At 44.1% G+C, this 21104-nt stretch overlaps 1 protein-coding gene across 1 annotated transcript; it reads left to right on the forward strand.

The window, feature by feature from the left end:
- The first annotated feature begins 614 nt into the window (after positions 1-614).
- Positions 615-11605, forward strand: prelp (proline/arginine-rich end leucine-rich repeat protein). Its single transcript, XM_083661735.1, has 7 exons — positions 615-711; positions 6685-7177; positions 7576-7761; positions 7845-8002; positions 8285-8481; positions 9803-9881; positions 10112-11605. The coding sequence occupies exons 2-7, from the start codon at positions 6701-6703 to the stop codon at positions 10200-10202; spliced, it is 1188 nt and encodes a 395-aa protein (XP_083517861.1). The 5' UTR covers positions 615-711; positions 6685-6700; the 3' UTR covers positions 10203-11605.
- The last annotated feature ends 9499 nt before the right edge of the window (positions 11606-21104 follow it).

Consider the following 21104-nt stretch of genomic DNA (forward strand, 5'->3'; position numbering starts at 1 on the left):
TAACACCAGCACAGAGGAGATGCCAGAGAGTCAGCGGAGAGATGCTGCTAATGATAAGCACATGGTGGGATGTGCGTGCAATAGCAGAGTGGGAAGAGAGATGCTATTAAGCCGCACTTCCCTCAGAGGTGCAGGACAAAGTTGGCAGAACTACACTAAAAGACTCCTCCTCCTCCTCGTCCTCATCCTCGTCCTCCTCCTCCTCCTCCTCGTCCTCCATAGAGACATATATTTAGGCTAATGTGTTTTTGCCCATAAGACAAGCACCCCACCCTCATGCATGTTGAGACTGAATACAGAGTTCAGGCGCATTAGAGGAAAGAGCCCGTGGTCTTCAGACAGGAATTGAGATTACATCTCACTGGCCCTGAGCCAGGCTAGCAGGGGACGAAAGAGGGACTGTGACCTTCAGAGGGAACGAAGCCAGGAACAGACCCAACAGGCAGGCTTATCCACCAACGGAAAGAGAGAGAGGGGGGGGGGGGGAGAGGGAGGGAGATAGAGAGAGAGAGAGGGATGGGAGGGAGAGAGAGATGGGAGGAGGGAGAGAGAGAGAGAGGGATGGGAGGGAGAGAGAGATGGGAGGAGGGAGAGAGAGAGAGAGAAATGGAGGAGGAGGGAGGGAGGGGCAGGGAAAGAGTAAAGAGACGCAGTGAGAAGAAAAGACACCAAACTTGTGACTTGATAAAAGAGGGCAGGTACCAGAGGCAGGTAGGACACATTGTTTGTTGTTTCGGAATTGGGGGGGGGGGCACGTTTGAGATGTGCCAACAAGGTATGAATACAGGTGTGTGTGTGTGTGTGTGTGTGTGTGTGTGTGTGTGTGTGTGTGTGTGTGTGTGTGTGTGTGAGAGAGAGAGAGAGAGAGAGATAGGTAGAGAGGGAGAGGCAGAGAGGGGTGTGTGTGCATGCATGTAGGTGTGTTTGTGTGTGTGTGTGTGCATGCGCGTGTGTGTAGGTGTGTGTCGAGAACTAAGGAGAATCCTGGCATAGGGCACATAGTGCCTGTGTTTCTATAGAAACCCTGTACCATACCAAGTGGTACTCTCTCTCTCTCTCTCTCTCTCTCTGAAACCCCGTGCCATACCAAGTGGTACTCTCTCTCTCTCTCTCTCTCTCTCTCTCTCTCTCTCTCTCTCTCTCTCTGAAAACCCGTGCCATACCAAGTGGTACTCTCTCTCTCTCTCTGAAACCCTGTGCCATACCAAGTGGTACTCTCTCTCTCTCTCTCTCTCTCTCTCTCTCCTTACAGCTCCACTCTGCTGCTTTTCCCTGCTTCTTTCCACCTGGCTCTTTTTCCATCAGTCACTTGGCAGCCAGGTTAGAATCTGAGGAGAAAACAAACCCTGCTGACTTTGGCTGCACGGAGCAGAAGAATCTGCATCCTTCTGCTTTCAGCAGCTCTGCACTTTACATCAGATGGAGCTTTTCCATGAGCTTCACTGTGGTTTCATAAAGAAGGCTTTTGTGATCATTCATATTACACGCAGTGTTTGAAGTCATTAAAAATGCTTCTGGGTCATATTCCTAGACCAGAGAGCCAAAGTAACCCTGAAGAGAAACGTTCTGGAACCATGAAAGCGTCTCAGGCATGCACAGCTTTAGCTGGATGGTGAACGGCGGGCTGGATGAACAGGCTGGATGAACAGGCTGGATGAACAGGCTGGATGAACAGGCTGGATGAACAGGCTGGATCTGAGATTGTGTAACTGGAACTCCCAAATCCCTCCACGCAGTGTGTGAAGAATGTGAAAGCAGATCATTGTTGGTCATGGCTGAGCTGGCTGGAGCGAGAATCTCACAGTGACCACTGACTGACTGGCTGGAGAACAGACCGCCTGCCTGGGGGTCTACAGGAGCCAGACGATGCCGAGTGGAGAGTCCAGTCCTGAACCTCTCAACTAATCTCAGATTACATTTCTTTTCTGTTATTATTATTTTTTTTTTTACAAAACATGGTCAGACAAAACAGTGTCTCTACTAATACCCTCAGTGACGATACAGATGTATTTTTTTTTTTTTTTTACCTTTTATTTATACAGGGGGAGTCTCACTGAGAGCAATGCTCTCTTTTTCAGGAGTGCCCTGTTCACATTCACACACACATTCATACCTGGAAGCTGACCAGTACAACCACAGTCTGATCTACTGGCCACTGATCAGCTCCACTGGAGCAGTTGGAGTTAAGGGCCTTGCTCAAGGGCACCTAGTTAATGTATGACAGTAGGCTATTGCCCCACCCGCATGAGATCATGTTTGGCAAATCCTGCAACACAGAACATATTCTGGGTGGGTGGAGAGCGAGGGATTCATGTACTAATTATCACACTGTAAAACTAACCGTGGCTCCTTCGTTAAAATCGCTGGCTTGCTGGGGAAGCTACTCTAAGCTGGTCTGATTGTGGTTAGTCCTTGGATGGGAGACCATGGTGCTGGGAAGTGGTGTTGGAGGACCAGTAGGAGGTGCTCTTCCCTCTGGTCTCATGAATAATCCCCACGATGCCGCAGCGCAGAGACACGGACTCTGTCCTGTGAGTGAGCACCGTCCTTCGGAGGAGACGTTAAACTGAGGTCCAGACTCTCTGTGGTCATTAAAAGATCACATCGGCACTCTTCACCCCTGGGTGGTGTAACCCCGGTGGCCTGGGCGGTGTAACCCCGGTGGCCTGGGTGGTGTAACCCCGGTGCCCTGGGTGGTGTAACCCCGGTGGCCTGGGCGGTGTAACCCCGGTGGCCTGGGCGGTGTAACCCCGGTGGCCTGGGCGGTGTAACCCCGGTGCCCTGGGCGGTGTAACCCCGGTGCCCTGGGGGGTGTAACCCCGGTGCCCTGGGGGGGTGTAACCCCGGTGCCCTGGGGGGGTGTAACCCCGGTGCCCTGGGGGGGTGTAACCCCGGTGCCCTGGGGGGGTGTAACCCCGGTGCCCTGGGGGGTGTAATCCCGGTGCCCTGGGGGGTGTAACCCCGGTGCCCTGGGCGGTGTAACCCCGGTGCCCTGGGGGGTGTAACCCCGGTGCCCTGGGCGGTGTAACCCCGGTGCCCTGGGGGGTGTAACCCCGGTGCCCTGGGCGGTGTAACCCCGGTGCCCTGGGGGGTGTAACCCCGGTGCCCTGGGCGGTGTAACCCCGGTGCCCTGGGGGGTGTAACCCCGGTGCCCTGGGCAGTGTAACCCCGGTGCCCTGGGGGGTGTAACCCCGGTGCCCTGGGGCGTGTAAACCAGTGAGTGGACCTTCTCTGACTGTGAGATGTCAGTTACAGGCCAGACTGCTGAGCATGACACCCGCACAGGGGGATGAAAAGCCAGTCACACTACTGGATGTGAGCTGGCCTCAGAGGCTGTGTGTGAGCTGGCCTGAGAGGCTGTGTGTGTGAGCTGGCCTCAGAGGCTGTGTGTGAGCTGGCCTCAGAGGCTGTGTGTGAGCTGGTCTTAGAGGCTGTGTGTGAGCTGGCCTGAGAGGCTGTGTGTGAGCTGGTCTTAGAGGCTGTGTGTGAGCTAGCCTGGGAGGCTGTGTGTGTGAGCTGGCCTCAGAGGCTGTGTGTGAGCTGGCCTCAGAGGCTGTGTGTGAGCTGGCCTCAGAGGCTGTGTGTGAGCTGGCCTCAGAGGCTGTGTGTGTGAGCTGGCCTGGGAGGCTGTGTGTGTGTGTGAGCTGGCCTCAGAGGCTGTGTGTGAGCTGGCCTGGGAGGCTGTGTGTGTGTGAGCTGGCCTCAGAGGCTGTGTGTGTGAGCTAGCTTGAGAGGCTGTGTGTGAGCTGGCCTCAGAGGCTGTGTGTGAGCTGGCCTCAGAGGCTGTGTGTGTGAGCTGGTCTGGGAGGCTGTGTGTGAGCTGGCCTCAGAGGCTGTGTGTGTGAGCTGGCCTGAGAGGCTGTGTGTGAGCTGGCCTCAGAGGCTGTGTGTGAGCTGGCCTCAGAGGCTGTGTGTGAGCTGACCTCAGAGGCTGTGTGTGTGTGAGCTGGCCTCAGAGGCTGTGTGTGAGCTGACCTCAGAGGCTGTGTGTGTGTGAGCTGGCCTCAGAGGCTGTGTGTGTGAGCTAGCTTGAGAGGCTGTGTGTGAGCTGGCCTCAGAGGCTGTGTGTGAGCTGACCTCAGAGGCTGTGTGTGACCGAGGGAAAAGTGAAGTCACAGGCTAAGGGGCAGCAGTGCCAGGGAACATCGTCAGCCTGGGAGAAAAGTTCACATTTTGTTTTTCCAGGCGGGACAGATTCCGGCTTCATTCCTGTCCCATGATTCATATGATGTGATGTTTATCAACGTGACCAGGAGCTTTCCTCGCTGCAGCAAAGTGATTGGAAATTAATGGTGTTATTTGTGCTCAAACATACTGTATTTTGACAGCTGTTTGTGATTATTTGCAGTAGGCTTAAGCCTTATGTTGATGGGGTAAAATGTACAGCGCATGCAAGCTCTCACTCTCACTCTCTCTCTCCCTCTCTCTCTCTCTCTGTGTCTCTCTCTCTCTCTCACACACACACACACACACACACACACACACACACACACACACACACACACACACACACACACACACACACACACACACGCACACACACAGTATACAGTTAGCCCCTCCTTGTGAGTGTCCATAAACAGAAATGTATTTCCCCGGTCCCTCAGCCAACGCAACTGGGTTTATCTCATCTTATGGCAACGCAAGTGTTCGTCCTGGTTAGTCCAACATCTGCACATCATCCTCTTCCAGTTCTGTGTGTGTGTGTGTGTGTGTGTGTGTGTGTGTGTGTGTGTGTGTGTGTGTGTGTGTGTGTGTGTGTGTGTGTGTGTGCGTGTGTGTCTGTGTCTGTGTGTGTGTGTCTGTGTGTGTCTCTGTGTGTGTGCGCACATGCTGTCTGTCCATCCACTCTAACGCATCCATCCTGTGGTGTGTCTTGAAGGACTGCTCTACTGAGGAGGGCACATGGAAATCACTGCATTTTCAACACACAGAGCCAAGCTGATCTATATGACACACATCTGTTAGACATACAGTACTTACAGCACGTATCAATGATATGCCTCAGATCACCTCCCCCACTTTGCCTTGATTTTCTGGCGCAAGTTCAAACTGTTCTTGGATGAATTTTGCATACCGTGTAATATGATCAAAATACAGTATAATGAGGTAGAACCTCAGGAATCCTCACCACTTTGGAGTGTGTTGACAGAAACGGTACCGAAATAATCTTCAGAACACTAACAAGCACTACAATCTCAAAGGACAAACAACGACACATTACGCATGTAGCTACACATTCCAAAACAACTTGAGATCCACGGTTTACCATTCAATACATCCCCACGACACTTTGGAGTGGTATATGTGTCTGCAGTATGTGAGTGATTACAATGTTTAAATGGGAACATATTGCTCCATCAATGTGTCTCACTGGGATTCACTCTGGTTTCCGGTGGGCCTTCCAGGGTCAAAGGTCGTTACCCTTCCAGACCTGCTCCTCCCTCCACACTCACTCACTCCCTCTGGACCAGACCTGCTGTTTCCCCTCCACACTCGCTCACTCACTCCCTCCCTCTGGACCAGTGCTGACAATGGAGCCTTTATCTTCAAACCTCTCCTCTCTATTAGGAATGTTTTCCCCTGTATCAGTATCTGCCCCCACCTTCCCTCAAATTAAATACAATTAATCTAATCTAATCTAATCTAATCACTGTGTCTTACATTTTCTTGCTTGCTCGTTCTTGTGCTTTCTCTCTGTCTCTCTCTCTTTCTGTCTCTCTCTCTCATTTCCTCCTGCCATAAACCCCTAGCTTTCCTTTGTTTCAACTGGAAGAAGAAATCAAAATACATGCCAGCCTGACATTTAGCCTATTAATGAAAAACATTTCCCATTGCGACCCCATTCACTCTAAAATTCCAATAAGCAACTTTATTTCCATACATTTGCTGTGGTCTTTAGTGAAGTCAGCATTAATTAATACCTGTAAATTATGACTCGAGACTATACATGTATCTATACTCTCGCTATCTCCCATGCAAGTTTAGTTGAGTTATTCTCAGATCAGCAGGACATCAACCTTGGTGGACAGCCTCCCCACTTATATGAAAGCATTGTCAGCCAGTAAGAGTGAGGAAGTGTTGTGTGGAGCACGAGACAACAGACTGCCCAGAGTTCTGGTTGGCAGTGGGTGCTCAGTGTCATGGCTAAGATCCAAAAGAAACTTGGTGCGCTTTTCTGGTCAAGGCACAGCTGTCTAAGCCGGGAAGGGGGGTTTGAATGCAACTGTTATGTGTTGATGCTACCTTTTTGGCCAGATCTCTCCTAAAAAAAGGGATTCTTAATGTCATTGGGACTAAATAAAAGTTAAAGGATGCAGTGTGTAGTTTTTGGCGGCATCAAGTGGTGAGGTTGCAGATTGCAACCGACTGAATACAATTACATTAAATCCAACATGGTGGCCTCCGTGGAGGGCCCCGCTCCTATTATGTATCCAATTATGAGAGTTTGTGTAGTAGTTGATGTGTTTTTAAACACTTTTACAAATGATTGGTTGTCTGTACTTTTCAAATGTGTTGAGCAGCTCTAGCTGGCATTGATAATGGTGTGTGCCTGCGGTGTGTGCCTGCGTGTATATGCGTGTGTGTATGTGTGTGTGTTTGTGTGTGTTGGTGAGAGGCTGCTTTGCTATGTTTTTGCTGTATCTTGGCATTTTCTTCTTTAACTATTAATAACTCCTACAGTACCTATCTTAGGACCATGAAGGCCGGTGTGGGACTCTTCTCTGCATTGGCTCTGTTCCTCCTAATGGGGGCAGTGTTCTCCCAGAGACTTCGGCCAAAGAAGCCCACTAAGCGCCCCACCACCGCCAGGAAGCCCTCCAAGACTCCTGCATGGCGGCCCGAGCCCCCGCGGCGGCCCGAGCCCCCGCGGCAGCCCGAGCCCCCGGTGCGGCCCGAGCCCCAGGAGCCCACAGACTTCCCCCCACCCATCCTGGGCCCACCTTCCATGTTCCCCGACTGCCCCCGGGAGTGTTTCTGCCACCCTTCCTACCCGAATGCCCTCAACTGCGAGAACCGCAACCTCCGTGTGATCCCGGTCATCCCATCCAGAATCCACTACCTGTACCTGCAGAACAACTACATCTCAGAGGTGACGGCAGAACCGTTCCACAACGCCACTGAACTCCGCTGGGTCAACCTGGGCAACAACCGCATCCAACGAGTAGACAAACAGGTCAGGTTCTGTTTACGTGCTTTACCACAACATTAACGACATAAACAATGGACTGACTTGTTTTAATTTAAAGGTGCAATGTGTCATTTTTGGCGGCATCTAGTGGTGGAATAAAACACATTCGCATTTAGCAGAAATGTAATATAATATTCAAAAGTATCTTTTAATTCGTGTAGAATCTGATAAAAATAAGAATTGTTGTGTTCTCTTTATGTTAGAATGAACCCTTTATATCTACTGCACATTTGAGCGGGTCCCTCCACGGAGGCCGCCATGTTGGATTCACTGTAATTGTATTCACTTGGTTGCAATGTGCAAAATCACCACTAGATGCTGCCAAAAACTACACACTGCACATTGAATATTGTTTTCACAGTTTCTCTGTGTCTCTCATGCAGGTGTTTGAGAAGGTCCCAAGCCTGCTGTACCTCTACATGCACCGTAATAAGCTGAAGGAGGTGCCTTCAGACCTGCCGGCAGGCTTAGAGCAGCTGCGCCTTGACAGGAACCTTATTTCCAAGATCCCCTCCGGCGCCTTCAACAAGATGGATCACCTGACTCTGCTGAACCTGTACCATAACCAGGTGAGCCTCTCTGTCTAGATGTGTCTGCGTTGTGATCAACTGTTTAGATATCAGGAGTTCTAACCTGATGGCTCTCCTCTCAGCTAAGTGACAGTGACCTGGGAAAGAACACCTTCAAGAGCCTGAAGAACCTGATGCAGCTCAACCTGGCCCACAACGCCCTGAAAAAGATGCCCGCTGGCGTGCCCAGTGGCGTCATACAGCTCTTCCTCGACAAGAACCGTATCGACGACATCCCAAAGCAAGTGTATAATACACACAAAGATGTTAACGTGCTCGGGAGTCCGGGTAGTGCAGCGGTAGACACACACCACAGACAGACCACACATATTACTCATTGACAAGATGTCAAATATCACGATTGCCCTCTCGTGATATTGCCCACTCTGACGAAGACACAGTAGTGTCGAAACGTTAGTTTAATAAAAAAAAACTTCATTATACACTTGATCTGTGTGCTCCAGTACCTTTTGGATTACATCCAAATATCTAAGTATCACAATTGCCTTCTCTGTCTGTTCAGAAACTACTTTGAAGGCCTCAATCACCTGGCGTTCGTCAGGTTGAACCACAACCAGCTGAGTGATAAAGGAGTTCCCAAGGCTGTGTTCAACGTCTCCACTCTGCTGGACCTGCAGCTGTCCCACAACCAGCTCGCCTCCGTCCCTCTCTTCAGCGGCCACCTGGAGCACCTGCACCTCGATCACAACAGCATTGAGAGTAGGTTTAGCACCATCTTCAGAACGAGAAGAAGCCTTTATAAGTCAATTCCTAAACCTAATTTCAAACAAGTGAAAAGATAATCTGCCATAAAGTGAGAATTTCACTTCTCTAATCAACTTGTTTCAACTTGTCTCAGGAATTCTCAGGAACAGGTCATGATCATTTGAAATAAGATGGATCTCTCCACACACCACAGATGTTGTTGATTACTTGTAAGGCTTTCTGAACTTTTAATCCAGGCTCGGCTCTTGCTGTATAAATAAATGGTAACACTTTATATTAAGGTACACATTATTCACCAAAGAACAAGATCGTGGATACAAGCGGCCGAAATGGGTTTTATTGTGTGATGTATTTTATCTGTTGTACGTCGCTTTGGATAAAAGTGTCTGCTAAATGACAATAAAGTAAAGATAAAGTTTTAAGGATGCCACCTGGGCGCCTCCCTAAGGAGGTGTTCCACGCACATCCAGCTGGGAGGAGACCACAGGGCAGAGCGAGGGCTAGGTGGAGAGAATATATCTCCACGCTGGCCTGGGAACACCTCGGGACCCCCCAGTCAGAGCTGGTTAATGTGGTGACTGGTGAGGGAAAGGGAAGTTTGGGGTCCCCTGCTGGAACTGCTACCTCTGTGAACCCATCCCGGATAAGCGGTTGAAGATGGATGGATGGATGTATGGATGGGTATTACTACTATATAACTAGTTGCTTATTAGCATGCATATTAGTAGCATATTAGCTGTTTATTAGTCATTATAAAGCACTTATTATTCAATTCTACAACTAGGCCATTAACTACAGTATGAGTTCTCCCTCAATATCCTCCAATTAAAGTAAATAAGTTGTTGTACATAAATTATGATCTTTAATAATGCTTTGCTCAGTATGGGTCTTATAAGGTGGTAAGAATATTATGAATTTGTAATTCAGGTACAACAACTTCCTGGCTTACTATCAATAAGCAGTAATTAGGAGGTTATTGAGGGAAAACTCTTAGTTAATGGCCTAGTAGTTGTAGGATATGATCATGCAGAATAAGGTCATAAATAAGTGCTTTATAGTGACTAATAAACAGCCAATATGCTACTACTATGTATGCTAATATGCAACTAGTTAATAGTGAATATGTGTTCCCTAATCTAAAGTGTTGCAAAATAAGGATAAACCAGTGAAATGACTCACTACTTTGGCAGATTCGTTTCAACAAGATCTTGAGACTTGAGAGAGAAAAAAAATGTTTTTTTTTTTTTTTTTAATTAAGAATGATTTTTGGCAGTGTGTGGTAGTGAGCATCTGTGTGTGTCTGTTTCTCTGGCAGGTATCAATGGCACCCAGATCTGCCCATATAGCCTGCAGGCTGACGACAGCGATCACAATAGTCTGGTGCCCAAACTAAGGTAGGTCACATGACGTCACATCTCGCTACTCACTCGGCAATCAAGGAAACTGCTACAGGCAGGCAAAGTGACAGGAAGGAAAACACGAGAGAGAAATGAGACGAGGAACAGATGTGATTTAGGGAAGAGGAGTCATGCTAAAGGCATGCTGTGTGTGTGACGCTGCCGCCTGCTCCCTCTAAAGGCATGCTGTGTGTGTGACGCTGCCGCCTGCTCCCTCCCTCATGCAGGTACCTGCGTCTGGATGGGAACCACCTCAGCCCCCCCATCCCTCTGGATGTCATCATGTGCTTCAGACACCTCCACTCCATTGTCATTTAGAAGAAACTGCCTGGAGGCCTAGGGGCATGCACACACACACACACATGCAGTCACACACACACACACAGTCACACACGCACACATGCACACACACACACACACACACACACACACACACACACACACACACACACACACACACACACACACACACACACACACACACGCACACATGCATGCAGACATACGCACACATGATCACTGTGTACAGACTGTGTATTAGGGATGGGTGTAAGTGTATTAGGGATGGGTATTGTTTTGTATTTCTTCGATAAAACGATACTTTTAAAATGGTACCGGTTCGTACCGATACTTTTTTCAATTTAAATTTAAATTTTAAAAATGTAAAGTGTTTTTTTAAAGAGGATTTTAAAGTTTCGGAGCACCAGAGGGCGGATATCTCACACAGCAGCTCGGACATGGCACCGAGATGAGGCACCTAAATCTGTGTTGCAATTCAGTCCGGTAAGGTACCATACTGGTGCCGGGTTTCGGTACCCAACCCTACTGAAGTGACGGAAAAGGGGCTCATTGAAACACAAACACACGGTATATCCACACGTACATACTGTAGAATTGCATTATTGACAGAGGGACCCTATTAAAGAAGAAACTATGTAAAGCTTTGAGAGTTTAAGCTGGTTCACTTTGATAAGAAGTTTCAATCCTGCCGGTCTTGAGGATCAGAACATTGCAGGACTAAGGATGTACCAGCATCTAAGATAAAGGTTTCTCAATCAGTCTATGTTTATCTGTATGTTTTTTGTTTATAATTATACAGATGCTAAAGTAGCAAATACTAGAATGAGTAGAGCCTGAAAATACAAGTACATTGACAAACATGCTACGGATAGGGAGGGTAGTTATGCTCGTGGCAGCATTACGACAGGTGTTGTGCCAAAAAGCGTTTCCCATTGCCAAAAAGTGATTACTGTCATGCAACCCACCCATAAATCATGTTTAGTAGTCTAGTTCCCAAATAGGCCTAAACAAGGATATTAGACATACCAAACACATAAACATCACAAACAATACTATAGTAGGCCTACGTTATTATAGACGTATTGGCAAACAACGTTAACACACACACATCAATCACTTTTTGGTAATCAGTTTTTGGCAGCTGTAATCAACTTTTGGCAATCACTTTTTGGCAGGGAATCACTTTTTGGCACAACATCGGCACATAATGTACCCCTAGCAGGGGCAGACGTGACGACCATGGGAACAATCTGCTGTGGATGTAAGGAGATCCAGGTTAAAACATGACTACCATGTAGTTGGGACTGTCCTTGATGTGCCTGTGATTTTCAAGGGACTCCATGTAAAAATGTCATTTGATTCTTGTTTTGTATAAAGCAGCTTTGTACAAATAATAGAAAATAAAACCTTTTCTTTGATCATTCATGTTTATGGTAAATGAAAGGTTATCATACATTTGATTGGAATTCCTCACCTCCCTTCTCAAAGCTCTTTAGAAAATAAAAATGATTGATAAAAAAACATGTTAGATCAACAAAACGTATGTTAGATCAACAAAACTGTATGTTAAAGCTGAGAAACAACGTAAATTCTGTTTTAGGGTTTTAGGGAATAGATTTGCCCATTAGTAATGGTTACAAAGGGCCTTTCAGAAGGAAAACAAAGTTAAACTTGTCACATGAATTGATATGAAATATGCTTCTTCTATTTTGAGCTAGAAACCCAGAGAATTATCCATATGATCAGCAACAATTGTAGGCTACATTTGTACAATATACACACCAGTGGTGGCTGGTGAGCTTGGAAACAGGGGAGGAAGCTAGTGCGGCACTAGCCCCTTTTCCTTTTATAAAAGTAAAAGGTTTTCTGTGCAAGGCGAATAGAAACTCACGTCATATTAATATAATTCAAATACTATTCAACTTAAAAGGTCCCTTCAAAACATATTTTAAGATGCATAAAGACTATACTTTAATCGTCTAGTCTTAATCACTATGGCCCACTAGCTCAGAGAGTTGGGTTGCTGTCTAGCAGTTTGGTGCTTGTGGGTTTGAGCCACAGTGACTTTTGAGGTTGTGGGTTCGAGCCTCAGTCAGTTTTGAATGTCGACAGCCAGAGGAAAGAGTCATTTAAAGCCCTGAGAAAACCTCATTCAATCAGTCTGACTTGGTGGCACAGAGAGTAGGCTTGCTGCCTGGCAATATTGAGGCCTCAGCCACTTTTGCGGTCGTGGGTTCGAGCCTCAGTCAGTTTTGAATAATGACAGGCAGAGGGAAGAGACAAGAGCGCCCGGAGAAGAGCTGTGAGTGTGAAGGGCAGCTGGTGGTGTGAAGGAATAATACACACAGTGACACCGGGGCCAGAGGTTGTGGGTTCTAATCCCGTTCAGCTGGCACTGCCTGGAGCTGAGGGGGGGGATGTTCTCCCCCCCTGACCTCTGCAGAGACATGAGCAAAGGGTTATGAGACAGAAAACCACAGAGAGCTGAAATTTTACTGACATCGGAAATATGTTTTATGTAACTGTTCTGGTTTCTACACACTGTATTCACACTGACAATAACACAACATAAAGAGTGAGACAGGTGAGATTTCTACCAGTGAGTTTAACTAGAGTCAGGGACTGACTAGTCTCCTTCATCAGCTTATTTATATCAGTGTTCAAACTACTGGTGATGATAAAGAAGGATCACTGCTGCAGCTTATAATGTGAGTACTGCCCAAAAAAATTTGGGCGTTATTTTTTTCCGTGTGCGCGCCATACCTGTATACAGTGTGGCATAATTGTGCTTTAAGTAAAACAGTTGTCTAATGGTAAAGTAAAGGCGAAATGAATTATGCAAAGGACAAATAATATGAAAACGAATAAGCAAGAATATGAAAATGGATTAAAAAATGCACATTTTAAGTTGCATTTTGCAAATCAGCATCAGTCTATCATTTGTCAAATTAATTAATTTAATTTAAATGGCTCATTTATAAGCATTTTTATTAATAAGGTTTATAAATAGTTTTATCAAACAGCTCATTTAAAAGCATTTTTTTCTTCTAGAAGCCGTCTGGAAGGTGATGTAGCCTACAGTAACCTAAGCGAAAAGCACATTAGATTGTGCACAAAAGAAATCCATGCAGTCAGCAGAGAAATCCTTATCCAAGGCAAAAGATTCCCACCAGGAATAAAAGAACAGACACCGAATTGGGCACTGGGTGGGCAATTTTTCTCTCTCTCTCTCTCTCTCTCTCTCTCTCTCTCTCTCTCTCTCTCTCTCTCTCTCTCTGCTGTCCTCTTCCCCCTTACGTCTAGCTTGACGGTGCAGCTGAGCTGATAAATGCCGACTTGTTCAACGAGCAACAGGTTAGCGGATGTGATAGATAACATCATTATCAGTACAGGGGGACACACTCTCAACAGTGCTGCTGCATCAACATGTTAGTTACATTCCAATTCATCAACTTTGGAGCGTTATTTACCCCCCCCTTCCCGACATCCTAGGTTGACATGCTTCGTCCCAATCGATTCCTTATTTCTTCTAAATTATTAGGCTACAGACCGCTTTATCCACACTGTTACAGCAGGCAACATCAAACTTAAGTTAGTTAGTTAGTCTGTCAGTAAAAGGCTTGATGGATGAACAAATCAATCAAAAACACTTCACTACGTCCAACATAGGCTACAAGATTCGTTGCAATTTGCTATGCAAATTGCTGTTTCGTTCCACGCTGGTTCCGCGCTGCCAAATTCAGTTAAAAAATGTGCGAGTTTAAGATCGCCAAATGGCGGGCTATTCAGCATAAAACAATATAATACGAAAAAGTAGCACTGCTTGGTGGACGCCGAATTTAGTAGAAGACCCGGATAACTCGAACTGAATTGACTTACTTGAATATCCATGCAGTCTGTAGCCGGTGCGAGTGCAGCCGATGAGGTTAAATTATCCCAGTGTTTGCTTGTGAGCCTCTGTCCTCCGTGTGAACCACGCTGCCCTCTCTAAACACCGCGTAATACAATGCAACGACTGTCTGGCTTGTGAGCTAACTTACTGCTTGATAATATAAAAGATAGGTTAATAGGAAAAGAGAAAAGGGAAAATATAGGTGCTACTGTCTGTAAATCTATCTATTAGCCTGTCAGGTCTTCATTTCCTGTATTTCCAATGGAGCGCTGCGGATTCAACACGATTTTCAGACGTAGGCTATTCAGCATTGGACAATACAGAATGTCAATCACTGTCAGCCATCTATCCAACCAACAACCAATTAGATTTCACCTGGTTTAACCAGGGTAAGGGCGTGCGAACCTCCAGCTCAATGTGATTGGTGGGAAAACACATCACTCTCACGTGTTTCTGTCAGGTTTCTGTGAATTGCAAGTGTTTTTCAACCAATCATATTTTTCATTAGATAAATGACCAAATAAATAAACACCCACAGGGCGAAGTTTTTTTATCTGCCTACTAAAGGCTGGGACCAGGGCCAGAGTGACTCTCTGCATGGAGCTCTCCTTTCCATCAGTTCAGGTCACTGTTGTTTAAGCATATAAGAATATAATGAATGGAAAAATGAGCGTCTGCACATAAGAAAAAACACATTTGATTGATATTTTATTATAAAAAAAAAATTGAAAAATGAAAAAAAAAAAAAAAAAAAAAAATTATAATATTTTTTTTTATATAAAATCCCCAATCTAATAGAGGAGGACCATCCTCCTATGCCTCACTGGAAAAACCTCCTCTGATACACACTGAATGTATAACACTTTAGGGGCCCTTCAGTCAAGTGATGAGGTGAATCCAGGTCAAAGCCCAATATGCCTTATTGACCCTCCTTATTAAACCTACACCAATCACAAAGGAGGAGATGTAACCTACAGAGAAGCATGAGATAGAGAAGGATTTTTATATTTTGAGACAATATCAGGAAGAAATATTTTGTACATTTTTAAAAGTGGAAGAAAATGGGCATGCGAAGAGGAAACATCAGTGCTCACAAGTGTCTTTCCATTGACAGTTGCCAGCAGCGGACGATGCCAAGGGTTGAGAAATGTCGCTCTTCAGAGGAAGATTTCATGTTCACAAAGCGCTATGGCGACCTCTAGTGGTTGGAAAGAAACACCAAGCATTCCACAGAGCTGTCGCCTGCGGTTATGACAGGCTCGGACATATTTGACTTCCTAGAGGGAAGTGTGGAGCCGTTGCAGTTGCATAATCACTGCAGCATCATTTAATGCTAAAAGCAACTCCTTGAATACAGGAAGGACGACATGCCTTTGCTTTGCTGAGCCTGCCCAGATTAAAACATGAATTACAGTATAGCCTATGCCCCAAAGCTTGGTTGTTACAGCTGTGGTTAGGCAGTGACTGCATGCAGTCACCCCCCCCCCCCCCCCCCCTGCTCTACTGTTCACTTGGGTGGCTGGGCTCATTACAGACCCACACCAACACACACACACACACACACACACACACACACACACACACACACACACACACACACACACACACACACACACACACACACACACACACACACACACACACACACACACAAAACACACCCACACAAACAGCTACAGGTCATTCATTTGGACTTCCTTCAGCATTCTTTCTATTACATGCAGGCAGGGGTTTCCCTAAATTTGCTGAAGACACAGGTGGAGATATTTGGTGGGGCGAATTGGGGATCAGCCCCAACCCAAGAAAATGTTATGTTTCTCATAAAATAAAATAAAATGCAGTTTCACATCCTTTTCGACCATTATTATTACCAAATGATACATGTTATGTTAGGCTACAAAAATGTGGAAAAGCTAGAGCAGACAATAAACAAGCAACACCCACAAAGCTTAAAGACAAAACGTGCTAAAGAAGTCCACTAGGGTGTAGGGACCAACTACAGCCATTAGATCTGGGGAAAGTAATTGAGTTTTGATGTCGCTCCACCTTGATTCCATTCATTCAGTTCAGCCTCAGGTGGTGGCCGGGAAAGCCCTGAAAGTCATTCTAAAAAGTTGAGCTGTGCCGAGAAGCCTGTCAGATCATCAGAGCTTTTTCCAATAAGGCCCGTCTGACAGGAGTGAACTCAGCGACAGCAGTGATGTGCCCCAGGAAGAGGAGGAGAGAGTTATAGAGGAATTTCTCACAGCGGGGAATGACCACGGTGCATTTCTGCTGTACAATGTAACAATATGACCATGTTGCATTTCTGCCATACAATGTAACAATAATGCAACATTTGAGAACAGCAATGGAAATCTGGAAGTGAATTTAGCAGTGAAGACGCAAAAACAAAAGCAATTTGTTTCCAGTTAGTGTTAATTTCGTCGACGAAAACTATGACGAAAGATGTTAGTCGACTACCTATTTTCACTGATGAAAACTAGACGTTAACTAAATAAAAACAAAGTTGTGATGACAAAAACTATGAGGACATCTATTGATATTTTTATCAACAAATTAAAACTAGGCTAAAATGTTAGGGAGGGACAAATTGGGAAGAGATCCAATCAGAAGAGAAGAAGTGAAACGGTTAAATCTGTCTGTATTGCACCTTCAAACCTTAATACCATTCCATAATAACAGATGAATAGATCTTTCCAATGATTTTGAAGAAACAACAGTTTTCTTTAACTAAGATGAGACTAAAATACTCAGACTTTTAGTCGAATAAAACTATAAACTAAATAAAAACAGGATGAGGTTGGCATTATGATAAAAAAGTAACAAGGACATTTGACACAGGACTAAGACTAAGACTAAATAAAAAAATAGACGACAAAATTAACACTATTTCCAGTGGAAATCCGCTCAAAGCAAATCTGATCTCTTTCTCTAAAAGACCAACACAGATTAAAATACTATCCCCCTGCGTCATGAGGACAGAGGGAGACAGATCTATAAACATTATTTGGATGGCTAATATAAAGTGGCAACTGATGTTTATAATACTTTGTAAATGGTTAATACATACTGTGTAAACAGTATTAATTATAATTTCATTGTTTGTTAACAGTAAAGTAAACTAGTAACTAAAGTTTAATTAACTATCAATAGCATTTATTAATGATGGTTATTATAGTGTCACCCAGATGGGTAAAGGATATAAAAAGCGCGCTCAGTAGAGTGCAGATCTCCGCCAGGCACCGCTAACCCTGGCCAAACATGAGTCATGACCGAACACATGATCTCCTTGCAGAAATAGGCTAATTAACGCTACTTAGGTAAGTTTGTAAGTTTTAAACTGTCACATTTGTACTTGTTGGATCCATTATATTGTAAAGATAGGCGATTGAGAAGAGCTGCATGATTTTGCAGTTAAAATCTTCATATATTGAAATTCCACATTAACCTGAGTGATGGGTTGAATTGTGAGTGACATGACTGGGAAACCTGTGAAGGTGTTTCTCTACAATGACATCACACCTGCAAACAGGAAGGCTTTCATCATTCCTTTTCCCTTTCTTTAAATCCGTTATTGAGACGTCAGTTGGCAATTCCTTTTTCAATTGCGACACACTTCCTCCTCCTGTAAACCAATTGGCATACTGTATGTGTGTGTGTGTGTGTGTGTGTGTGTGTGTGTGTGTGTGTGTGTGTGTGTGTGTGTGTGTGTGTGTGTGTGTGTGTGTGTGTGTGTGTGTGTGTGTGTGTGTGTGTGTGTGTGTGTGTGTGTCTAAACCTGTGCAATACCTGCCAAAATTCCCCTCTCTCCACTATAAGAAGACAGCATGGACAGACAGAGACCCATCTTTCCCAGGACTCTTGCTCTGAGTAAAGGACACACAGGTGAGTCTCTACAAGCTGTGCTGGTGCATGGTGTGGGTCACAGTGATGGGTGAAGGGTGATGGTCAAGTACATGACTGTCTCAACTTATCTTTTGCTTTGTATTTTTAAACAAACATAACAGCATTTCCCCTGGCTTTTAACTTGAAATTAAATTAGATTAATTGAATTGAATTTGAAATTAAATTAAATAGACTGATGCCATATACAAACTTTCCAGTGATTTCCAGTATTGAGCACTTTCTACATAAATGGCCTCTAAAGTCATCTGTAATTCCAATTACTAAGGTTCCATTAACAGGGTCTTGGCTTATGACATGTAAACATACTGTAGTAGAGGTTTGATGTAAAAAGAAAAAAGAAAAAAATAGTACCTATCAAATAGCCTGGGTACTTAGATTATTTTCCACATAATCTAATTGACTCTCAGTAAGTCATTGAAATGACCTTTCAATTAAGATGTAGACGTGTGATGTTGTCTCAATCATGTCTGTTTTGGTGTTATATTATGGGGATAGGCCTACAACTTTTAAAATCCTAACAGAGGATGAAAAGACTGGGCCTATACTAACCGACTGCTAAATAAATTCATATACATATGGGTACTAGACCTTGCTGTTGTTGATGAGCCACCGTCTTCATGGAATAAAGGGAGAAACAGCGGGCAAAACAGTCCATTCGTTTATTTATTTTTTGCCATTCACTTTTCTTTTCAGAAACAGGGGGAAAAAAGTAAAACAAATAATGATTTAAATGTCAAAATCCAACAATGGAAGACGAAAGTATCCCTGATGTTTTATCCGTTTTCCGGGTGGTAAACGGCAGATACTTACAAAGGAAACGAAAGATTGATTGATTTAAAAATATATATATATATTAGATTTTTTTTGGTTCACTGTGATTTACCCTACACCAGCTGGCACCCAGGAGAGAAGCACTGCTGTGCACAGGCAGGGTATCTAGCAGTTCGAATACTTACAAAGGACTTGATTTTCCTCTTGTCTGTAAAACAGAAAATAAACTAGTAAGAAAAATTTTAAAACGCCCATTTTGGGTTTGCAATCTGAATATCGAGCTTTCAGCACCATTCAAGGCCTGGAAAGCAGAAAGGAGAGAGAGAAGCCAGAGAGGGAGGAAAGTAGACGTATGACTACTAGGGATGTAATACATCGCGAGAATATTCAATTCGGTGAGATGAAAAATCGTTTTTTCTTTCAGTTTTATTTGACATTGCAAAGTTTGTGTTTTGACCGTTATACCCTACCTCATAAATAAAAAGGGATTGTTTAATTCGATAAGAAAAGATAAGAAAAATACACTATTTTGTGCTTTGTGTCTAAGAAATAATGAAAGGAATATTTTTCAGTCATAATTTGTCTGCAATCTCATTTTGTAAAAAAAGAAAGAAGAGTAAATCATATCGTGAATTCAGTATCGTGAATCATATCGAATCGTGAGTTGAGTGTATCGTTACCTCCCTATAGACGGTTTTCACAGAAATGTCAGTCCTGCTCTGCTTCTTCTTTTCTGCCCATAGCAAACATTGCAACAGGAAGTGAGCTGGGGTTCGATTTAGAATGTTTTTGTTGTCAAATTAAAACTGTCTATATGAGTTATGCAGATAACAGTGATGTTTTTGCAGAAAGACCTGTGTGATGTTATATGAGGTTATGTAGATAACACTGATGCTTTTGCAGAAAGACCTGTGTGGTGTTATATGAGGTAATGTAGATAACAGTGATGCTTTTGCAGAAAGACCTGTGTGATGTTATATGAGGTTATGTAGATAACAGTGATGTTTTTGCAGAAAGACCTGTCTGGTGTTATATGAGGTTATGTAGATAACAGTGATGTTTTTGCAGAAAGACCTGTGTGATGTTATATGAGGTTATGCAGATAACAGTGATGCTTTTGCAGAAATACCTGTGTGATGTTATATGAGGTTATGTAGATAACAGTGATGTTTTTGCAGAAAGACCTGTGTGATGTTATATGAGGTTATGTAGATAACAGTGATGTTTTTGCAGAAAGACCTGTGTGGTGTATGAGGTTATGTAGATAACAGTGATGTTTTTACAGAAAGACCTGTTTGGTGTTATATGAGGTTATGTAGATAACAGTGATGTTTTTGCAGAAAGACCTGTGTGATGTTATATGAGGTTATGCAGATAACAGTGATGTTTTTGCAGAAAGACCTGTGTGATGTTATATGAGGTTATGTAGATAACAGTGATGTTTTTGCAGAAAGACCTGTGTGATGTTATATGAGGTTATGTAGATAACAGTGATGTTTTTGCAGAAAGACCTGTGTGATGTTATATGAGGTTATGTAGATAACAGTGATGTTTTTGCAGAAAGACCTGTGTGGTGTTATATGAGGTTATGTAGATAACAGTGATGTTTCTACAGAAAGACCTGTGTGGTGTTATATGAGGTTATGTAGATAACAGTGATGCTTTTGCAGAAAGACCTGTGTGATGTTATATGAGGTTATGTAGATAACAGTGATGTTTTTACAGAAAGACCTGTGTGGTGTTATATGAGGTTATGTAGATAACAGTGATGTTTTTACAGAAAGACCTGTGTGGTGTTATATGAGGTTATGTAGATAACAGTGATGTTTTTGCAGAAAGACCTGTGTGATGTTATATGAGGTTATGCATATAACAGTGATGCTTTTGCAGAAATACCTGTGTGGTGTTATATGAGGTTATGCAGATAACAGTGATGCTTTTGCAGAAATACCTGTGTGGTGTTATATGAGGTTATGCAGATAACAGTGATGTTTTTGCAGAAAGACCTGTGTGATGTTATATGAGGTTATGCAGATAACAGTGATGCTTTTACAGAAATACCTGTCTGGTGTTATATGAGGTTATGCAGATAACAGTGATGCTTTTGCAGAAAGACCTGTGTGGTGTTATATGAGGTTATGTAGATAACAGTGATGTTTCTACAGAAAGACCTGTGTGATGTTATATGAGGTTATGTAGATAACAGTGATGTTTTTGCAGAAAGACCTTTGTGGTGTTATATGAGGTTATGTAGATAACAGTGATGTTTTTGCAGAAAGACCTGTGTGATGTTATATGAGGTTATGTAGATAACAGTGATGTGTTTACAGAAAGACCTGTGTGATGTT

Source organism: Poromitra crassiceps (assembly GCF_964638095.1).
Source record: "Poromitra crassiceps genome assembly, chromosome: 27".
NCBI lineage: Eukaryota > Metazoa > Chordata > Actinopteri > Beryciformes > Melamphaidae > Poromitra > Poromitra crassiceps.

Coding starts and splice junctions, on each gene's coding strand:
- prelp (XM_083661735.1), top strand. CDS start 6,701: ATGAAGGCCGGTGTGGGACTCTTCTCTGCATTGGCTCTGTTCCTCCTA. Junction 7,178..7,575: donor TCCAACGAGTAGACAAACAG/GTCAGGTTCTGT, acceptor TCTCTCATGCAG/GTGTTTGAGAAGGTCCCAAG. Junction 8,003..8,284: donor CGTATCGACGACATCCCAAA/GCAAGTGTATAA, acceptor CTGTCTGTTCAG/AAACTACTTTGAAGGCCTCA.